A 22,213-nucleotide genomic window follows, 5' to 3' on the forward strand; every position below is an offset into this window, starting at 1 on the left:
GACACACTATGCAAGAGTAAAGCATATTTTAAAACAATATTTAGTTATATTTATGTATTTATTTATTTATTTATATATTTATTGTACAATATTTATTTAGTTATAGCCCTCCTGATCAGTTAATACTTGTCTTCAACCCCTCACCCCCCCCCAAAAAAAACACATGAAAAAGGAAGAAACAGAAAAGACTGACCAAAAAAACAAAAAGGCTCTGACAAAGATGCTCCCCAATCTTACCACAGTGACCTAGAGAAATATCCTTCACCACAAACGATAGCCACTGGCTGCTGCCTTTTTATATGAGCAATCAGAGATCCTGCAGCCTGACAGCAAAACTCTGCTTTAAAGACCATGAAACACTGAAATCTTTGAAATAGGATGGAGCAGACAATAACGGTGTCCTGCAGACAATCACACGTGCTCAGAATAAAAGGCCAATTTCAAAACAAGCATTTAGGGTTAGTGCAGCGTTGGTGAGGGGAAGCCAGAAAACAAAAAGAGAACGCAGAAATGGAAAAGAATAAGCAAACTCTTCATAGACTTCATTTGGACCGCAGAATCTTGTTGCTGTGAAGGGATGCAGCCCTGGACAGATGTCCACTTAAGCAGATAGGAATTACTTTCAGTTAATGTCAGACATTCTCAATGTCCTGCAATCTCTCAATATTACTATTTACTGTGTTGAGTTTCTTTAACAAAAAAAAAACAATAAATCTGACACGTTTTTAAAATCAAACAAAAAACTAGGATGTTTTTTTTAATGTTTTTCAGCAGGTACATTTCTTTGATTTTTTTTTTTTTTTAGAAACGAAACAGGCAAGCTTCATTTCCTCATCTTGACCTGACAACAAAATATTTACTCAGTTTAGATTGCCAGTTTTTCACCTTAGCGACTGCAGAACCTGAAAGGCATCCTTTTTGGAAAGACACCCAGGAGGTCTGGGTGGAGCAGATGACACAGTGGTGGAGTGAGTCATTTGAGGTTAGGGCTTGAACCTCCACCTTCCCTTGGAATGCACAGTACTGAGCAGACGGAGAAACCTGTTGTACACACACGCAATCTGTGCGTTTGGGTGCATGTGTAGTCAAAGTGAAGAGTGAGACGGCAGCATATCTTTGTCTACGGAGACCCAACATGTTCTGAAGTTCTCTGGTTTGGACAGAATTTGGAGCCAATTGAACACATTCAGGCATCGCATAAACTGCACCTCGTCCAACACAGTAAGTATGTTTCCTGATTTAAAACTTGCTTACAAAAACATAAGTATAGTCCATAATCTAAGGTTGTTGAAACTTAAAAGACGGTTACAAAAATACGGAGCATACACGTTATTTACGACAATACCAGGCTCGCTAAAAAAAAAAAAAAGAAATTATAGGAATTTACTGTCCTATGCTAAATTTTTGCGCGTCATTTATTATTTATAACTTTAATTTATTGCATATTTTGATCATATAAAGGTGATTTAAATATTCCATGTAGCACTTTTGGGATTTTTTTCTTTTGTTGCTTTGGAGTGACTGTATATGTCAGTGTGAAAGTCTATGCTGAATGTTGTTAAACTGGACTGGTAGGTGTGGCTATTTAATAGCTGTGACATCTAAGGAATGCTTAATGCTCCACTTAAGTGTTGGTTTCAGTAAATTCAATGGCTGTTTTTTGTTTTTGTTTTACCTGTTCTTGAATTGTGAGCCAAAATCAAAGGGTTGAAAATGAAGAAATTACATGAAGGTTCAAGAAATACCAAAAAAGATGTGCTTTTTTTTGGTGTTGTTGTAAAATTTATATATTTTTTTTTACACTTGGTAATTCAGTACTTGATAGATCCACTCCAATGTAAATTGTGTTTTTTTGGTGTTTTTAGCATGTTCTTGTACCTTTTTCTTTTTTAGGAAATTAAGCTTAAAGCTTCTGAATATTTCTTAATTTAACTTGTGGTAAATCAGAAACAGACAAAAAAAATGCAGTTGGAAAAAAGCTTGTAGTTGTTCTGTACAAACTACAATTGGTCTTTGCTCGGCTCAATTCTGATGCCTCCACTTACAGACAAATAAATCCCTTAAACATCCTTGTGTTACTCGTCTGAGCTGGCATCTGGCTGCTGCTCCAATATTGCTGGCCATTTTTGTTGCGCTGGCAATGTTAGGATGGAAGTGTGACGAGCTGTAAGCTAGCGGGAGAGAGTGCAAACAAAGGGATGATGTGAAACGGGGAAAGGCTTATTCTGTGCCAACAGTCCCATAACCACTGCCACTCTGCAGAAATAATGCCCCAGAAAAATACACCGTTTTTTTTATTTTGTCTAAAAATGGCATAATCAAAACCAAAAAGACCACTGGCAACACTTTCAAAATAGATTCAAAAAATGATTGGAGATGATTGTCTTCCTTTAAATACATGCAGTTGTGCCCATGAAACTTTATGAACAACAAGCTTAACATGTATTTTGTTTTGTTTTGGTTTACTTTTTTTTTTTTTTTTTTACCCTGAAAATTCTAGTAAAGTAATTTTCTTTCACGACTACATCAACATAACAAGTGTTTCCTGATTACTTCAAACCAAACATGCATAGCTTGAAATGCTTGTTTCTGAGGAGTTTCTTTGCCAAATAGTTATTCAAATCAGCTGTTTGCTTTCTATTCGATGAAACCAAACAGAACAGATAACCTTTTCTCTACTTGCTAGATGACTTTTTATCTACTATCAGTAAAGAGATCCATTTTCTTTTTCAGGTGTTTATGTTTCTCAGTGTGGAGAATGTCAGCATATTGTGAAAAGAAAAGCATTTTCTATTTTTCTTTTTCTTGAACACGAATCCACAAAAACTTTTCTAAAATTTGCCTTGGAGGCAGAAAGTCTGCTGTCTTCTGAATGTGGAAAAAAACTGCTTTGGTTTTTTCAGTTCTCAATTGTGGCATTAAATGTTGATTATTAATTAGGAAACACATTTCATCCCTGAATTCTCCTTTATGCCATGTCAGGAATGAGTGAATACAAGAGGCAGAACTTCAACAGCTCCTCAGACCTGAGGTTGTTTCTTTTGGGGAACATTGGCTGTGGAAAGACGTCGTCTGCTAACACCATCCTTAACCAGCCGTCCTCTCGCTCTGCTGATGACCCCAAAAGCTGCAATCTACGAGAAGCCTTCACCGACGGCCGGAGAGTGGCTCTGGTGGAAGCTCCGAGATGGTATTGGGCCGGCGAAAAGGTGGACGACAGCGTCAGAAAGGAGACGGAACAAGCTGTGGCTCTGATGGAACCAGGACCACATGCTGTTTTGCTTCTGATCCCTGTTAACCAGTTTACTGAGGTTGGTTTTTCCCAACAGAACACGTGTATGTATTCAAGATTTGAAAAAAATAAAGTTCAGCTACCATACAGACACATTTTTGTGGAAACCCAGGCAGTGAAATCTTAAATTAAGCTTGATATCATACATTTTTATGTCTCCTTATTCTTTTTTTGTCCAGATGGAGTCTCGTGTGCCTTCAGAGTTGCGAGAGATGTTTGGGCAGGAAGTGCTGGATCACACTTTGGTGCTGTTGACTTGTGGAGACTACTTGATGGGAAAATCGGTTGAGGTATTGACAAATGTATAGGTAGCCTCTGCTTAAAGTCATTTTTATTTGATGCACAAGTCAGACACGAACCACCAAAAAGAATAAGTAAGTAAGGAAATGCTTTCTAAATGACTAACCCTAACCCTTTGCAGTTTGTTTTTGCAAATCTGCTTTCCACCAATTGGTGTTTTTCCAGCAAGTGGAAAGGATTTTTTGTGCACAGCAACACTTACCACTTTTGCAAACCGGTCTTAATAGTGCCATCAAATTACCTACATTCAAAAATTAGGTTTCATGATAGAAATGAAAGTCTGCAAATGTTTTATGTTATTATATTAAAAAGGGGGACTTTGCCTCCAAAGCCCCTCTTTCTTGTACGTTTATATATACTGTGTTCTGTTCAAGTGATATTTTAGTACTTTTCAATATCTTTTTTTAAAAATGTGTGCCTAAATTTACTCAAGTCAAATTGTTGGTTTGCAGGAATACCTGCAGAAAGAAGACCCAGGATTGAGGCAGATGATCAAGGGTTGTGGTGGAAATTTCCATGTTCTGAATAATCGTAACCCAAAAGACAGAGAGCAGGTCCGCGAGCTGCTGGAGAAGGTGAGCAATGCAGAATACGAACAACTGGAGTTTGCATCAACTTTGCTTGACATATAGTTGTTTGCGGGAATGGTTTGAATGGAAATTTGTCACAAAAATTTGAACACGCCTCATTTTCTACTACTTTCTATGTTTGTTATTGTTTGGAATTTTTTGATCTTGTTTAAAAAAAATCCAAGATGGCAGAAACACTTACACAAGTGAAAACAAAGACTTGTGGTAAATTTCCAAAAAAACAAATATCAAGTCAGAATGGAAGAAAGGCATGAGGTTTAGATGGTTTGGGTCTGGAACAAAAACCCCTGAGGTTAGGTTTGTGTGTCTTAGTGAGATGGAGTCAAAAGGGCTGGGCTATTCGAATGCTGCATGACTACGTTTAGATAAAGAGGGGCAGATTTTGATGGATTCATAGAAAACAATTTGAATCTCAGTCGAACTCAAACAGATTTGTAGACTTTATTGGTTAAAGTACAAACCTGAATGGATACTTAACAATTTTAAATAGTAAATATCGTTTCAAAGTTAAAACCAAAGTGACAAACTAGATAAAGGCAAACCAGCCTGACATTTATTTCAAATTTAAAGTAAATTAATTTGAAATTAATACTCAATGAAATACATATGTTGTAGAAAGATGCAAGAAATTAAAACTTCAAAAAAAAGATCAGATTTATTAAATTAATGTATTAGAATCAGATCTATTCACATTTACATTTTGTCCTATTTTAGATTATTCCTTTATGGAAATATAGATTATTGGGAATTCTGAAGTACTTTTTGTGTTTAGAAGTTTTTAGATGATTAGCTGCTTGTTTTTTTTTAATTGCAGACCTTGTTTTAAGGGTTAAACAATGTACCGAACTCTCTTTCTCTCCAGTCTGCCTTCACATGAAAACCTTCCATTTTTCTTAGCATTTTTGTTCTGCTTGAATCCAAAGCTGTGTTTTTGCTTCTTCATTTTCTATGCTTGCAGCAGAGTTTCCGTTTGAGCGGTTCCCTCTGACTCAAATTTCCACTTAGGTTCCCTTGAACATGTGCACTTCCATTTTCCTTTTTACCCTCCTAAATTCTTCAGAAATAATTACCCCAACAGAATGCCAGCTATGATATCAGTTTGCTGAAATGTGGGCGGACCTGCATCACTAAAGTGATGTAACCATCATATCTAGCACTTGGGGTGGGACGGGTTCCTGCCATGGTGGGGATCCAGTGCGCATGAGGGTGGTTGCTCCCGGGTTTTTGTCTGACAGCGGGGCTCTTGGAGGCCTAAGTTGGCCGGGCTGCGGCGCTGTCGGCCGCTGGCTCTGGGGTGGGGATGTCAGGCCTCTTGCCTTTGCTGGAGCATTCAATGTGAACAAGGTACACTCTAAGAAGCACACATTTTCTTTCAGCCCACCTGCTTACTACTTTTTGCACAAATATAGGCAAGGGTAATGTTTTTACACCCTTCTCCAAGAATATTGTTTATGCAAACTATGTGTGTGTATCTTTCTGTGTGCATAGTGTGTGAGGTAAAACTTCCATCATCAATGTTTGAATATACTTAAAACCTGTAAACAGTTGTGTTCAGACTATTTGTTGGTGTGTGTAGGTGAGAACTAAGTCATGCAATTTATTAATGACAGACACTCTTATGTTATGAGTCTGTATCATCATCTTAACCCTAACAGGGTTGCATGGGATAGAGCAGTGTTTTTCAATCAGTGTGCCGTGACACACTAGTGTGCCGTGGGAGATGGTCAGGTGTGCCGTGGGAAATTGCCTTCATTCACTGATCTAAAAACATTTTCCATCTCCAGGATTTCAGCTCTTTGTTCATCCAAACAGGCCCTGATAAAACACTGAGTGGTTAGGAATATGAAAGATCATAAAATAGTTTTTTCTTTGTGTGTATTTGATTCTATTAAAGACATTTTAATAAGAATGACCGTACCGCGATTTAGCCGTAGCTTCAGCTGTTTGCGGAAAAGTCCCGCCCCTTTTACTGTCTCCACCAATCATTCTTGGAGGCTTAATGACACGTCATCAGTCTGACCAATCAGAAGTGGTTAAAGTCTTCACTTCCTTGTTCCGATCTGCTCATAAAGTCGCTCAGTTCCAACAAAAATACGAGTTAAAGCTCGTCTTCAGCGGTGTAGCTTTCCACTGAATCTGGTGTCAGACCGTGGAACAAGTGAACAAAACAATGAAGCTCAGAGACGCAAGTCTTTCTGCGTTCGGTGGCTGTTTGCACTACATCTCCCATGATGCATTGGGTTAAAGTGACAGCGTCTCAGTGCAGAATGAGCCTTTCTTTGTAAACGTCTTGAAACCACAACAAACACACATCAAACAGTTTTTAAATCTTTTAACTTAACTTTTATTACATTTTTTAGAAAAAAACAGTTGCAACTTCCAGCTTTTTCTGCCACAATTATCACAAAAATGCACGTGAGATTGTGGAAGGGCTGTAGATCAGTACAGACTATGAGTTTCTCGTTTTTTTGTTTTTTTTTTTGGATGCTGGTGCGCCGCAGGATTTTTGTCAAGGTTAAAGTGTGCCTTGGCTTAAAAAAGGTTGAAAAACAGTGGGATAGAGGGACACATTCAATCTAGGTTAACCATGATATAAAAGTAGGAAAAATGCTAGAGAGGTGATACCTTTGCTCTACCCATTCTTTTGAAAACCTATTGGATGATATCAAGTCCAGCATATCATGTGATTTTCTGCTTGATTTTTATTTTTTTTACCCAGCATGAAAAAAAGGTTATGGTACACATGTTCCATTATTAATAATTACTATTGGAATTATTTTGTTTATCAAAACAAATGTTTTCACAGTTAAAAGGAAAATAAGTGAAGCAAATAATTCCAAAAATGAACCTAATTTCAAATTCTAACCGTTTATTTAAGATTTAATTTGGAAATTAGGGGGCGGGGACATGAGAAAATCTTTTTGTGTTTTGCAATTTTGGTATTTTGGAATATTTTCTTTGTAGATTTGGACTCATGACGAGTAAATTTATTCAGAGATTACATTTTTTAATATTTCATTTGTGTATTATTTAAAATAGGATGGATGGGACATACAATGTTCTTAAAGTCTGGAATAAGCCTTGAAATCAGCCTCCAAGGCTGTTAATGTGACAATTCTCAACACTTTTGTGACAAATATTACTTTTATTAAAGGTGGACCGCATGGTGGCGAAAAATGGAGTATTCAATATGAAAACTGCTGAAACCAGACAGCTGAACAGTCAAATCGAAGACCAAGAAGAAGAACAAGAAGAAGAAGAAGAAGAAGAAGAAGAAGAAGAAGAAGAAGAGGAACAAGGACAAGAAGAGGAAGAGGAGGAACAAGAACAAGAAGAAGAAGAAGACGAGAGATACTTGTTGGAATTAATGCAAGATCAGTTGCTGGGGAGAAGTGAGACATTAGCTTTGAACAGAATTTTAGGCACGGGTGCACTTGAAGTGGTAGTTGAAGAGGAGGAAGAAGAAAACGATGATGATGATGAAGAAAAAGAAGAGCCCATCGTACCTTTGAAAATGACAAACGTTAAACAAGTGATTAATAAAAGGGATGGAAGTATGGGTGAAGCTCGAGTGCCCAATGGGTTTCCTTCATCTCCAGAACCAGAGCTGCAATCGCATTCGAAGTCTTTTGATGACCCACAGCTGAACAGCACTCTAAGTTCACTGAAAGCAGGTACATGTCAATGCACGAAGGCACATCACTTTCTTTCCAGAGGTTACAAACAACTCACAATAGTGAATGCAACTCCTCCTATTTTCCTGTAGATGGAGGTCTTCTCTCAAAAATATCTGAGATTGTAACATCTTCAAGAACCCCAGCTTCCAGTAGGTTTCTTGACTTTGTCATCTTGTGCTATTCTTTTACATTATTTACTCTTGTGGACGTTAAAGTTTTCCATGTTTCTTTGAATTTTATTTGCAGTTGAAAGCAGAAGCAGCAGTGTTGATGGAGCAGCACCTCAACCGTCTCCTGTTTTTTCTAATCCTCATTCACCCATCTTCGTCTCCACCACTCAACCGTTGTCAAACTTGTCCCCCTCTGCTTCAATATGTTCTCCATCCTTCTCGTCCTACCCGATGCCTTCCGCTTCGTCTTCTCCGGAGCTTCGTCTGATTTTGCTCGGTCGATCCGGAGCAGGGAAGAGTTCAGTCGGGAACAGCATTCTGGGGCAGAATGTCTTCAGATCTGAGTCAGACAGCTTTACCGCAGTCACTCAGAAGTGTGAGAAAAGGAAGGCAGTGGTTGAAGCACAAAAGGTTTGTGTTTAAAACATTTTAAGCTTTGAATCCTTGCTTACCTCACTCAGAATTGTCAAAAGATTTCAATTTTTGTTTGTAGTTTTCTGACAAATAAAATGTTTTCTTGCTGTCTTTTTTCTCTTCTGCAGGTGGCAGTAGTGGACACTTCTGATTGGTTTAATTCAGAGCAAACCCCTGAGGAAGTGCGAGCTCAGATCTCCTCTTGTGTTGCACTGTCCACCCCCGGCCCTCACGCCTTCCTGCTGTGCGTCCCGTTGGACCAACCTGCAAAAACCGAGCTGCAGGCTCTGGAAGCCATGGAGAAGGTTTTTGGCCCAGATGCAGTGACAAAACACACCATTGTCCTCTTCACCTACGCCGATCGCCTGAGGGACAGTGGGATGATTGGGAATGGCGGCGTGGAGGCCTACATAGCGAATCAAAGGGGGGATTTGTTGAAGCTTGTTGAAAAGTGCAGGGACAGGTTCCAGATCATGGAGAGGGGTCAAAGGGAGAAGAAGAGTGTGGCTGATCTATTCACTTTGGTGGCGCTAACAGTGAAAGAAGCTGGAGGACAATACTTTTGTTCTCCTGCTTTTCTGGAGGCAGAGAACAAAGTGAAACAAAAGCAACTAGACCTCGTAAGAGAGAGGAGAGAAAAAGAACTAGACCAAAAAACTGTAAAAAAGGCTCAATTGCTCAGCCCAAAACGTAGGTCTTTATTTGAGACAGAAGATGAGCTTGAGGAAATGAGGGATGAGGCAGAGATGAGTGTAAGTCTGACTAGTATGGACTGCATTTCTCTACTTACAATTTCTGACTTGTCCCCTTCTTTTCTGAATTCTCTTAAAGAGAAAATGGAGACTAGTATGAAGATGCTTCCTAAACTGACGTCAGATAGCTCAGTGCGACTTGAAGAAACAAGGAAGCAGCAAAGCAGTCCGGTGTTGGCAATCCAACAGATGGTGGCAGACGGTTCCCTGTGGGGAAAGGTGGGATCTACTGCAGGTCATGTTTCCAGAGCGGTAGGAGATAAGGTTCCAAGGGTAGTGGCAAATGGTTCCTCATGGTTGGGATTCAGAGCTAGAGCAGTGGCAGGGAGTCCAATGTGGGAGAAATTGGGGGCTGGTACCAAAACTGGAGCTAAACTGGTGGCAGACGGGTCGTTAAGAGTTGGAGCCGGGATTGGTGCTGGTGCAATGCAGGTTGCACAGAGTCCCATGTGGGGCAAGATGGGCTCCGGGGCAAAAGCAGGGGTCACAATGATGGCTGAGAGCTCACTGTGGGAGAGAATGGGAAACGTTGCTAGACAGGTTCCAAAAATAGTGTTTGCAGCTGGGCTGCTAGGACTGGTGCTCGGTGTGTTTTTTGGTGGACTGTTTTGGGGAATTGTCGGAGCCGCTGCTGGATCTGCAGCATCTGAGATGACCCGACAAAAATTCATCAGCAGAAATTCTTCAGAGGAGACGTCTGAAGCTGCAAGAAACATGGAGAAAAGCACGTGCAACAGTGCAGATGGAGGGAAAAGTCTGAAATACGAATGAAGAACTCAATGTAGCATGGATTGAATACATACATTTAATTTAGCAAATTAAAAAAATGTACCTATGCTCAACTGACTCCATTAGAATATAGTATTTATTTTGTCATTCTTTTAGATACAAAAAACTTTTAAATTAAGTTCAAAGATTGAAATCCCCTATTCAGTTATGGATCGAACTAATTTGTTTTTGTATAAAAGCATCAGAGAGAAAAAGAAAATCCATGTATATGTTTATTTGCAGAACTTTTTTCTTAATTTGTAAATACCTCTTTTTAAATACCTTCTTTTTTGGGGAATTGTCTATATTATGCATTGTGTACATTCTATACTCTTTAATCTGTGCCTCATTACAATGAACAATAAAATATTTTTGCTGGACATTCATATGAACGAAATCCTACAAAATAAAACAAATTAAGGGTATCTTTTTTCAAAAACTACCTTTTTTTCCCCTCTTTTCTCAATTTTATTTCCTGTAAGTTGGTCTGATGGTTTAAATTAGGAACCTCACTTGAATGTTATAAACCTTAAACTTTGACAAAGCAGTAAAAAGAAATCATTACTGTTGTGCTTGGACTTGGATTACCCCAAAAACTCTTCTGTTGGTCAATTACAGGTATACAGTGTAATAGCACTTTCAAGACAATTCGGCTTTACCAGAATTCTCCGGACTAACTAGGCGGATTATGACTATCATTAAAAATAAAGCTCTTTCTAATTTTTTTTCCTGACAGCTTTTTGTAGCGCTTTGAGAAGATCTGTTTTGAACTGGTGCTTTATAGTTTGTTTTCTGGCTTAGACGCGTGGAAGTAGTATTATTATCTCTCAGTCCCATGTTGGCCGGTGTTGCCCGGCCCCTAAGATAAACGCCAAGCCTTTACAACCAACAGATCTGGAGCACCAGATTTTTACCGGAGCAAAACTATTTACATGAATTTCAATGTTGCTTGTCAAGAAGTCTCCGCCTTCACACGTTTCAGGAATGGGTGGACTAAAGACCAAGCTTCTAGTATCATTTCATTATTTTTAGGGAATTTTTTCTTCTCAATTTCCTAATTTTTCAGTAATTTTTTTTAATATGTATTTAGGAACATCCTATCTTTTTCTGTTTCATTTTGTTACACAAAAAGAAACCCACTCTAAAATGTGTTGTCATGTTCTGATCTATTTTTTTATGACAAGTAATTTTGGTTGGGTGTATTACATCGGGTAAAAATTACCCATCCAAATAGGATGGTGTAACTTTTTATAGCCAAAGTGTTTTAGGGTTAAAGTAGAAACAATTTTCTAGTAAAGTTAACAATCATTTAGATTGTGCTTTTGAAACTCATTCAGAGCAGTATGATAAAACAGAGTGAGATACAGTATGTTGATGTATTATGATGCTAATATCTAACACAAGGAACGCCCCATGTGTACTTTACAAATGTATTTTGTAAAAGCATTAGTGAGGAAAGATTGAATTAAAAAAAAACATTTGACCTCTGTAGTGGGGTGAAAAAAGGGAGGGGTCAGTGCCGCAGATGAAGCCGCAGCAGCAGTGTTGTGAAAGTGACTCTTCCTGTTATGTGATCCTGAAACCAAGTGCACATGGGTTCCCTAAACATCCTGATGGCTTTTTTCTGTTTTTTCTCTTTTATCCAACTCTCTCCCTTCTTCAATTAAAACGAACGCATACATACACCACCACACCTTCAGGAAGCTCGTTAGCCATCAATGAGACAGCACTAACTGTAGCTATATCCTGGCACCAGCGCAGAGCTGATCATGCACGCTGGTAGATTGCGCTGCTGCAGCTGCAACTTTCCCCCTGCACACTTTTTAGCCTTCCTCCACCAAGCTGAACCCCATTTTTAACCACATCCCACATCCATGCAGATCTTCCTCAGTTCAACCACACGCCCCAAACTGTTGGCTGTCACATAAATCTTTGTCTAGTTCAGCCGCATGTACTTTGCTTTTTTTGTGCAGAATTTGCCTCCAGGTTACAGAGCCCTGGATATGACGGGAAAAAAATTGTTCCTTCATTTTACTAATTTTGTGGGCACGAATTAGTGTTTTTTTTACAATGAGCATTAGCATTTCGTGACATTAAATTAACATTTTGTGTCTGAAAATGAGTATTTTTGGTACCAATTAGCATTTTGTGGGCACAAATTGGCATTTTGTGACATTAAATAAGCATTTTGTATGCACAAGTTGGTATTTTGTGGCTGCAATTGTGTACTTTGGAGCCACAACTGCAGCAGACTGACGACTTGTTCAGGGTGTACACTGTCTTTGCCCAACAGTTGCTGGGCTGGCTCCAGCAGCCCAATGACCCCTAAAGGGATTCAGCGGGTTCTGAAGTTGAATGGATGGAGTATGTAAAGATTCATTTTTGAAAATGTGGTTTCACTTAAAAATATTCACAATAGATATGCAAAGAAAGATTAGGGGGATTTCCAAGTGTGCTGACTGATCTGCTATGGAACAGTGCTTATTGTAATGGGCTTAGAGTAAACTTGGAAAGGGTCTGAATGTTCCTGAACTGAAGGCAACAAAACATTTGCACATATTGAGTAACTGTGCTGACAATGAGCAGTCTTTAGCAGAGTAAGAGGATGTTAAAAAAGGAACAGCAAACTAAGGCCCACTTTATTTTTGTCTGGTATGAGTGTGTCACAACTTCAGGGTATTGTCATCCACTCAGCAGAGACACTAAATGTGGCAAAGCATGTAGGATGTAAACTATATTACCAAAATAATTGACTCACCCATCTAAATGATCAGAATCAGGTGTCCTAATCACTTGGCCTGGCCACAGGTGCATAAAATCAAGCTCTCAGGCATGCAGACTGTTTTTACAAACATTAGTGAAAGAATGGGCCGCTGTCAGGAGCTCAGTGAATTCCAGCGTGGAACTGCCATAGGATGCCACCTATGCAACAAATCCAGTGGTAAAATTTCCTCACTCCTAAATATTCCACAGTCAACTGTCAGTTCCAGCAGAACAAAATGGAAGAGATTGGGAACAACAGCAACGAAGTGGAAGGCCATGTAAACTCATAGAGAGGGGTCAGCAGATGCTGAAGGGCATAGTGCAAAGTGGTCGCAGACTTTCTGCACAGTAAATTGCTACAGAGCGCCAATATTCATTTGACCTTCAGATTAGCCCAAGTACAGAACGCAGAGAGCTTCATAGAATCGATTTCCATGGCCGAGCAGCTGCATCCAAGCAGTGGTGTAAAGCACACCGCCACTGGACTCTAGAAAAGTAGAGATGCCTTCTCTGGAGGGAAGAATCGCGCTGTTCCATCTGGCAATCTGATGGATGAGTCTGGGTTTGGAGGTTGCTAGGAGAACGGTACATTTCAGACTGCATTGTGCCGAGTGTGAAATTTGGTGGAGGAGGAATTATGATGTGGGGTTGTTTTTTTTAGTTAGTTCCAGTGAGAGGAACCCCCTAATGCTTTATACCAAAACATTTTGGACAACCCCATGTCACCAGTCTGGTGTGAATAAACCTGACAGGCCTGCACAGAGTCCTGACCTGAACCCGATTGAACACCTTTAGGATGAATTAGAGTGGAGACTGAGAGCCAGGCCTTCTCCACCAGCATCAGTGTGTGACCTCACCAATGTGCTTCTGGAAGAATGGTCAAAATTCCTATAAACACACTCCTTGACCTTGTGGACAGCCTTCCCAGAAGAGTTGAAGCTGTAATGGCTGCAAAAGGTGGACCAACATCTTTTTGAACTCTATGGAATAGAAATAGGATGGCACCTCAGTTCATATGTGAGTCAAACCAGGTGAGCCAATACATTTGAGAATTTAGTGTATGTGAAACTGAAATAAAATTTATTTCATGTAATCTCAAGATGAGTTGAATCTTTTTTTAAGGAAAGTGTATATTTTTGTGTCCACAAAGTCACAGTTTGATGTTTGTTTGTTTATTTATTATATCTTAATGGATTCCAGCACTGAGGAAGGAAAAAGATCGATCCAGTTGATTGAAATGTTTAATCAGTTGGTCTTTGCATTTTCATAGCTCAGAATGCTCCAAAGCCATTGTCAGGTGTTGCATTGCTGCACAGAGTGTCACACAGTAAATTTGTACACTACTACAAAAATAAAAACCAAAACTACCAAATACAACCAGGAAACAAAATGTTCAACTGCTTGATTTCACTAAAACTGAAGCCTCTTTGGCTCGTCAAACACATTTGGTGTCGTCTGTCAAAGTCCAATTTTCGTTTTGTCTTGCTGCCTTAGTGGTGTCACCGCTCATCATTAGTGGATGCCACCATCCTTATTTGACTTTTGACCTTTCCCAAAATGCTGTGGGTAACCATAGAGGTCTTGACCCCGAGGCTTTCCTCACTGTCTGTGTCGCCATAGCAACTGGAGGTTGATGGGGAATTAGCCAGGGCAATGACAGAGTCTGTGGAGTCTCTATGGTTCGTCACAGCAGCAGCACGGGCTGTTTCTGGTGAAGTTATGGTCTGGAAAAGAGACTTTTGTTTGCTGCTCTCCGTGCCAACAGCAGGGCTCTCATCCTCTGCCCCTTCCTCCGTGGAGTTGCCGCTCTTGCCCTGGGCCTGGTCATTGAGCAGGGTGACTAAAAAGTCGATGTACTTCACAGCCAGACGCAGGATTTCATTTTTGCTGAGCTTCTTGTCGGGTGGGTGTGTGGGGATTAATTTTCTCAGCTCAGAAAACGCTCCGTTCACATTCTGCTGTCGCCAGCGCTCACGGCTGTTGGTGAAGACGCGGCGAGCCAGTTTCTGAGGAGGGCCTGTCAGAAATACATTAACACTGCATAAGAGCCCAAGATATTGCAAGATAACAGAATATATGTATGTTTTTTCATGTTAGGAATAAAAACATAAAGGGTTTTTCTGCTCTGATGGGTTGCCAAAACCTGAAGTAAAGCCACTTTGCAAGTACTTATTACTGAACCATAAAATAAATCCTTTAATCTTCATTTTTAGTCTCTAACATAGAAATAGTGGCCTTTATCCTTCTTTAAAGAAAGATTGAAAAGCATTTAATCCACCTGCTTTTCTGTTTTAAAAAATGTCTTACACTTTTGTGAATTCTATATTTTTTAATCATTGCATTACTTTATTTCTGAAATAAGTTTGACCTGTGTGATTTAATTTACTGTCTACAATTAATGCTTGAAATAAACCAATAAATCAAATTAAACAATAAAAAGCAATACTGTATATAATACTGTAAATATTGGTGTGTAAGGTATGAAAGTAGTTTTTGTTTTTTCTCAGACACCTACATTCGGAGATCTCCATCTCATATTGTGATGACGGCCTCCTCTTGATGCGACTGTTGTTGATGATGCTATAGCTTCCACCTGATGGTCCCAGGTAAGAGCTAGCCATAAAAAAGACAACAGAAAAACACCAGGGCGTCAATAAGAAACAGACAAAATAACTCACTAATAAGTGACGGTGGAGATTTTCCTACAATGAGGGGGTAATGATGTTTGTGGGTTGAGGGAAACCATGATCGGGGATGTGATAAGTTTTCTTGTGTTGGCTGATGCAGAACCTCAACCCCATCCTATACAGATTCTTTTTCTGACAGAGAGCCTCTACAAACAAACCAAAGGAAGGGGTGAGATTCTGTTACCAATAGAAAATCCTTCATCTGCCTTATACGGTGGATGCTTTTCTATTTTACCGCTCAAAACTGAGTAAAGTGCTCTTCGTTGAAAAATCTAATGTCCAGAAGGGATATAAACTCAGTGCTTTTCTTTAGAAACAAAAGCATGAAGCCACCACTTCCAGGGAAAAATACACTGGAGTATTATATTTTTAATGTTTTGCCTAATGGAATTATTATGGAATTATTTGATTCAACATTTATTTAACAAAAAGTCAACTTTCAATATATCTATATCTATATCTATATCTCTCTCTCTATATATATATATATATATATAGATATAGATATAGATATAGATATAGATATATGTATATGTAGATATATTTGTATATGTATTTCAAGAAATAGAGCATCAATGCAGCTACCTGTTTCACACAATGCAGTGCAGACACTGTTCATGTAATTGCTGTCAGGGCGATGGGAGATATGTTTGTTTGAAGCAGTAAATGTATATCTCAGAAAGTGACAGTAAAGCAGTATTTTTTTGCTTTTAAAAAAATCTTAAACAATCCTGTTAATCAGATACATTTATATTGTTCGTTGGTCTCTAGTTTCAGCCTTTCACAGGAGAATCAAAAAGGGATTAAGTTTCTCAAGTATATTGCAATTACTTTTATTATCATCAATTATTCATTTATTTGAGCTTATTCTCACCTTGTTAGGAATGGAGGTGCAGTGATGTACTGCTGAGGTAGCAGAAGCCCAGGAGAAGTAGAGGAGGGGCCTCCAGGTAACCCAGAAGCTGCAGGGTTGAGCATGGGCAAACATGTCTGCTGGCTGCTGCGAATGTCCCCATGCAGCAGGTTGGGAATTGGATGGAGGGCGGTCAGCGCAGTGTTTGGTAGAGGGAGAGGAGGCTTGCTGTGGCTGAGGCTGATGACTGGAATGTGCTGAAGAAGAGTTGAGGATGATGAGGACAAAGGCAGGGCTGCAGAGGTGGTTGGGGTTGGTAGGAGGCAAGGGGATGTCTTGGTTGGTGCCGGGAGGAGGGGAGGCGGAGAGGAAAGGGTTGGTGACGTGTTTGCTGATGCAGCTGCCCCAGTTGTGCTTTTTGACCAGATATCTTCTTCCTCGTCCATCTCCATGTTGGCAGGCTCAGGTGTGTCTGTCTTGTGATTGGTTAACACTGTTGTCAGGGTGGTGGGAGACTGAGCCGAGGGGGTGGTGAGGACATCCGTGCACCTGTTTTTTTGAGCAGGTGGACTTTTGACAGCATCCTTCGGACTGTGTTGCTCTGTGAATGGTGAGGAGGCAGAGGATGAAGATGGGGAGGAAGAGGAGGGATGAGGTGAGGCAGAGGGTTGTGTGGAGTTCAGTTTCTCCATCATGGTTGTGACGTGTCTCTGTGTCAAGCTCGTCCTCTTCCCAGCGTTTGCCTTCAAATTTCTCAGGTTCCTTTTGTACAAACTCATATGTTTATTTTCAGCCTTAAAGAGCGCTTTTAATCTTTTCAAATTGGATGCATACGTTTATTTAAATGTGGGCTTTTGCTTCTTTTTCCTCCCAAAAAAATATTATTTTCTGGACATTCCAAAAAGAAATTCCTCCAGTTTTCTTTGTCATTGTGTCTTTGATGGAGCTTCAGGTCAGAACTTGTCCATGTGTAATTCAAAAAACCTTAATGTCAGTTCTTAAAACTTTTTATAGTCTGTTCCGTGTGCAACACAATTAGTTGCTACATTTTAGCGTTTCTGACATGAACACACTCCATAAAACAAACGGTCACAGTGACACAGCCTCGGTCATTGCTGTCGCCTCTTCTGGCTCTTGTGCAACTGCGTGTTCCCTCAAAACATCCTACAAGGGTTTAAAAAAAATGTGCTGATTTCTACCTTCCTTGAATGTATTCGTGCTTTGGCACCGTTAACTCAGCTCCGGCGTGCAGCCACTTCACGTGAAGTGGATGGGTGTGTGTTTTTCTTAGGACACCCCAAGTGGCCAATTTCAGGCTTTCATTGAGTCTCTAGTGGAAGCTTCTAACTAGTCTGTGTCCCCTTTAGGACGTGTGATTTAAACTCCTTTCAAGATTGAAAAACATCCCAGATCCTTGAAGATTGGACTCTCTGTTAAAGCAAAAATAAAACAAAGACATCAAGTCTTCAGCAAATGAAAGAAACGATTCTGAAACACTGGTTCACATTCAAACACCAACATAAAAGCAGTTATTTTGGTGGGATGAAATATTAACTCTAAATGAGCTGTATCTGTACTGTGCTATGCAAAACAGACTTATAATTTCACAGCTTCTGCAATCATAATTGTTCCTGTTTTGTTTTTCTAGTCATCATTGCATTATACTGAGAAAATTATATTTTCAGTCATGCCTACAAGTGACAAATAAAAGCAATTTGGAACATTATAAACTTTAACCATATGCTAAAACAGAGTCCGCTGCATTTAGATCTTTAGAACAATAACTTCACAGTAATAAGCTGCGATAATTATTCAAAAGTTTTTATAAAAGCAGATCTTCATACAGTCTGTTTTGTAAAATATATAGTGAACTCTTAGAGTTGACTTTAAATAACACATAAAAATGTCTTGATAGAAAATACAAATTTTAAATTATAATTTACGTTTATTCCAAATATCTTTTTCGTGTATTTATCTCACTGTGTATTAGTTTGGCATGAATAAATTTGATATGGTGCGTTTCCCATAACCATTATTTTATCAAGGAATTTTTAAAAAGTCGTTTTTTTTCATACTTAAATCAATACTGTTCACAAATGGATTTATTTTATGTTTCTTTCAATACATATACATTACTTAAATTCTAAATTGTAAACAGGCTATTGAATATTTTTGTATATTGTATAGCGAAGGTCCCTTCACATGTCATGCATGTGCCATAAAGTATGCCGAGCAGAAATGTATGTGAACCCCTGGATCTAAAAAACAGTTTTTAACGACAGTGAGAAGCAACAAAACACTAGCGTACAAAAGATAAATTAAAGATAACCTGTTTGAGGTGAAATTGTAATCTGAGTACTTACAGACACATTTTGACATCCAGCGTGTCTTGTCTGCCAGTCATGCAAAGTGAATGCTCTCAGTGAATGCGCATGTTGTATCTGCGCAGTTCTTGACGTCGCCTCCGTCCTCTTTCTGGTCGCTGAAACTTTCAGTCGCCCCGGAAGAAAGAACTGGAGCCAAAGGGTCTGACACCACTTAAAAAGATCCTTATACTGTCATGAATCCTTTTTGAATTTATAAATTATTATTTAAAAAAAAAAAAAAAGAAGAGAGTTGAGACCAGGATTGTCCCAACCAACTAATTTCTTCTGCTATCTGTTGAGCACTTGCTCCTTTAAACAAAGACAAAGTGGGTTTCTATAGATGGTCTCCACCATCCGCCTCCCATTTGTCATCCTCACCTCTCTGTCTTTCACTGTCTTGTCTATTCCTATCCCTCCTCTTTGCCAGGAAGACACAATGCTTTAGTTGGTTGCCAGAGTCCTGGCTCTGGCAAATGAGAGGTGAGTGTGAGAGGTGGGGGGGAGAGAAAGGGAACCGTGTTGCAAGGAGAGTTTTCCGCTCCCTGCTGGACAAGAGGATGTGCTCGTACAATGTGGTGGCTGCTGATAAGAGCCTCAAAAGCTGCCTGTGCTCTGCAGATAAGGAACCTCCACCACCCCTCCTCTGCCCCCTCCATCAATACACACCGACATGCACACACACGATCAACTTCACACCTACATGCACACACACACATATGCCACACCACACTGGTTAGTCCTGGACATTGAAGGGATTGGAGTATTTCCAAGCAAATATGTGCCATAGCACTTACATTACAATCTGTTAAGCAGACAGTGTGACACGGACATGGGGTGCACGTGTGTCCAAGCACAAAGCCATAATGACAAAGTTAGTTCAGTCAGTCATCAATGGAGGAAAAAGTAATTTCCAACAATCCAACGGGGTGACAAAACCTTAGATGGTAAGATGCATTAACTCACAGCTTGGTAAATACAGTTGGGGAAAAAAAATTGAGAGCCCAATTGTTCAAGTTGTCCCACTTAGAAAGATGAGAGAGGTTTGTAATGCTCATCATAAATACACTTCACCTGTGACAGAATGTAAAAAAAAAAGGATCCAGGAAATCCCATTATTTGATTCTTAAGGAGTTTTTTCAAATAGCGGTTCAGAAAATAAGTATTTAGCTCCAACAAGCGAGCAAGAATTCAGCCCCTCACAGACCCACTACCTCTAGTTTGGTGCTAAGTTCACACCGGGTTTTGGCAATCCGCGTTCAAGCAACCACTTTCAATGAAAAGTCCATGTAAGTGTACATATACACACGTTTTGGCCTTCTGTGTTCAAAACTCTTGCCTGAACACGAGAGTTCACCCAAGTTTTAAAGTCTGTTTGTGGCTTGTACATGTTCATGAACATGCATCAATATTTACACCAGTTAAACTTTCACCAATAGGTTGTGTCCTTTTCAAAACACGGAAGTACCAACCACTTGAAAACTCATCATGAAAGAAAAGTTCATAAATGCAGTTTGTGCACAGATGGAATTATGTTGCACAATGTCTTTCATATGTCGGAATAGAGCTGTGAACGAAAAACCATGGAGCTAGATTCACAAAATTAGCATCAAGCTTTTTCCAACTGTGAGTACATGCATTAGTATTGGCCAGCAACAGTCCAGTGTGAACATCATATGTTGAAAGTGCGTTTAAGTTTGCCTGTTTAGCACGTTCTTGAATGTGCATCACATCACTGTATAAAATGCACCTGACAACACCCTTACACAGTCCGACTGCAACCTCTCCATCATGACCAAGACCAAAGAGCTGTCAAAGGACACCAGGGACAAAATTGTACACCTGAACAAGGCTGGGATGAACCAAACTACAATAAGCAAGCAGCTCGATGAGACAACTTTTGGAGCAATTATTAGAAAATGGAAGAAATAAAAAATCACAGACAGTCTCCCTTCACCTCAGGATCCATGCAAGATCTCACCAGGTGATGGGCCCACAGTAACAGATATTACTTTAAGTAACGCACTACATTGTCTTCAATTCAAATCCTGCAATTATCCAAAGGTCACCCTGCTTAAGCCACCAAAGGTCCAGGCCCGTCCAAAGTTTATCAATGACTGTCCAGATAATCCAGAGAAAGATTCCAAGAATGTCATATGGTCAGATGAAACCATAAAAGTCTTGAGTACAAACGCCATTTACCATGTTTGGAGGGGGAAGCATGCTGAGATGCATTCCAAGAGCACCAAACCCACTGTGAAGCATGGGGGTGGAAGCATCATGCTTTGAGACTGATTTAATGTAAACGACTGATCCGTCTTAAGGAAAGCATGAACGAGGCCACATATGGTGAGATTTCGGGCAAAAACCTCTTCCATCACTGAGAACAATGAGGGTGAAATGTGGCTGGATCTTCTAGCACGGCAATGATCCTTAACACATTGCCTGGGCAACAAAAAGAGTTGGCTACTTAAAAGCATTTCAAGGTTCTGGAGTGACCTAGTCAGTCACTTGGCCTTGATCTGCTGAAGAATCTGTGGAGAGAGGAGAAAGTCTGTGTCCAAAACATTACTTGCGGAGACTTCATGAAAAAATGGACCAAAATAGTTGCTTTGCTTCAGACCATTAGTCATTTTCCAACCAGGGTTGCATCACAAGTAATGGGGTGAACTTTTTTGTTGACCAAATAACCTTTTCTTCTTCGTGATAATGTATAATAAATCATAAAATGTGGTTCCTTGGATTATTTTTTTTTACATTCTGTCCCTCATAGTTGAAATGTATATATGATAAACATTACAGACCAAACTCATCTCATTCAGCAAGACAATGTACTGTACATCTGTCCATAGTCCTTAGTCCAAGCAAATTGCTTTCAATTGAATCCTAAGAGATAGCGGTGCAAAGTGGTAAAAGGTCATCTTAACATTTCTTTGTCTGAATGATTATTTACTGAATATCACAAAATTGTATTTTACTGAGAAAAGTTCAGAAAACAAGCTACATTACTATGTTTGCAAAGGCTCACACAGCAGATTGCTTATTATAAATATGTGGGTCATTTTTTTACTTTCTTTTTATGACGATCTGTGTCACCAGTTCCCAATACAGAAGTCATTGCCATGGTAACTTTCCTCTTCAAGAATTCTGAACTTCCTTCCTTCTATCTGTCCCACCCATTTCTTCAAAACCTGTCCACGTCCGTCTCTTCTGCCCTCAGGGTCAACACTTCTCTTACATTCTCTCAGTCATTTCCTTCTTAGACCAACTGAAATACAAACAGTTTCAAGCTTTTACAATCACCTGACCTTCAAAGGTCCTGGGAAAACTCTGCAGCTAGCTCAGCAGCAAATCTGTCATCAACCTCGTCATCATCATCATCATCATGGTCTTTCTTTTTTCCTTTTGTCATTGTATTACACTTTGTAATCATCAACTTTAGAGACAGGGGTCGGGTGTGTTGAATCAGAGAGCAGTCAATGTCAACTATTGCTGCTCACAATTTGTGTGTGGGCATGAAAAACATCTGTGGTTCTAGCTGATCACACTTTGTGTGCAAGAATCAGTAGCACCGTTCCGCCTGC

The 22,213-nt window shown here is 39.6% G+C and overlaps 2 protein-coding genes across 4 annotated transcripts; one reads left to right on the plus strand and one right to left on the minus strand.

Moving 5' to 3' along the window:
* The first annotated feature begins 769 nt into the window (after positions 1-769).
* LOC101159796 lies at positions 770-10,388 on the plus strand. Of its 3 annotated transcripts, none has more exons than XM_023955583.1 (8): positions 770-1,225; positions 2,983-3,311; positions 3,472-3,582; positions 4,045-4,167; positions 7,337-7,856; positions 7,949-8,008; positions 8,106-8,440; positions 8,572-10,388. In XM_023955583.1, the coding sequence occupies exons 2-8, from the start codon at positions 2,985-2,987 to the stop codon at positions 9,964-9,966; spliced, it is 2,871 nt and encodes a 956-aa protein (XP_023811351.1). In that variant the 5' UTR covers positions 770-1,225; positions 2,983-2,984; the 3' UTR covers positions 9,967-10,388. The 3 variants fall into 3 exon arrangements, with proteins under 3 accessions (XP_023811351.1, XP_011472520.2, XP_020557327.2); XM_011474218.3 differs by having other exon boundaries at positions 770-1,221; XM_020701668.2 differs by lacking the exon at positions 770-1,225 and having other exon boundaries at positions 1,939-3,311.
* A 3,561-nt stretch (positions 10,389-13,949) lies between these two features.
* On the minus strand, positions 13,950-19,131 carry LOC101175459 (T-cell acute lymphocytic leukemia protein 1 homolog). Its single transcript, XM_004065695.3, has 4 exons — positions 18,630-19,131; positions 16,288-17,696; positions 15,242-15,339; positions 13,950-14,743 (listed from the first exon to the last, which is right to left on the minus strand). Exons 2-4 carry the CDS (start codon positions 17,043-17,045, stop codon positions 14,226-14,228), a joined length of 1,374 nt encoding a protein of 457 aa, XP_004065743.2. The 5' UTR covers positions 17,046-17,696; positions 18,630-19,131; the 3' UTR covers positions 13,950-14,225.
* Positions 19,132-22,213: the final 3,082 nt, after the last annotated feature.

This window comes from Oryzias latipes, chromosome 1 (assembly GCF_002234675.1).
Source record: "Oryzias latipes chromosome 1, ASM223467v1".
Classification (NCBI taxonomy): Eukaryota; Metazoa; Chordata; class Actinopteri; order Beloniformes; family Adrianichthyidae; genus Oryzias; species Oryzias latipes.

What these genes read in the sequence shown, in the direction of transcription:
- LOC101175459 (XM_004065695.3), bottom strand. Translation starts at nt 17,045, where the DNA reads ATGAGTTTGTACAAAAGGAACCTGAGAAATTTGAAGGCAAACGCTGGG. An exon ending in GCACCTCCATTCCTAACAAG is followed by an intron (nt 15,340 to 16,287) that starts GTGAGAATAAGC and finishes TTTTATGGCTAG; the next exon opens with CTCTTACCTGGGACCATCAG. An exon ending in TGAGATGGAGATCTCCGAAT is followed by an intron (nt 14,744 to 15,241) that starts GTAGGTGTCTGA and finishes TATTTCTGACAG; the next exon opens with GCCCTCCTCAGAAACTGGCT.
- LOC101159796 (XM_020701668.2), top strand. Translation starts at nt 2,976, where the DNA reads ATGTCAGGAATGAGTGAATACAAGAGGCAGAACTTCAACAGCTCCTCA. An exon ending in TGATGGGAAAATCGGTTGAG is followed by an intron (nt 3,583 to 4,044) that starts GTATTGACAAAT and finishes GTTGGTTTGCAG; the next exon opens with GAATACCTGCAGAAAGAAGA. An exon ending in TTCAAGAACCCCAGCTTCCA is followed by an intron (nt 8,009 to 8,105) that starts GTAGGTTTCTTG and finishes TTTTATTTGCAG; the next exon opens with TTGAAAGCAGAAGCAGCAGT.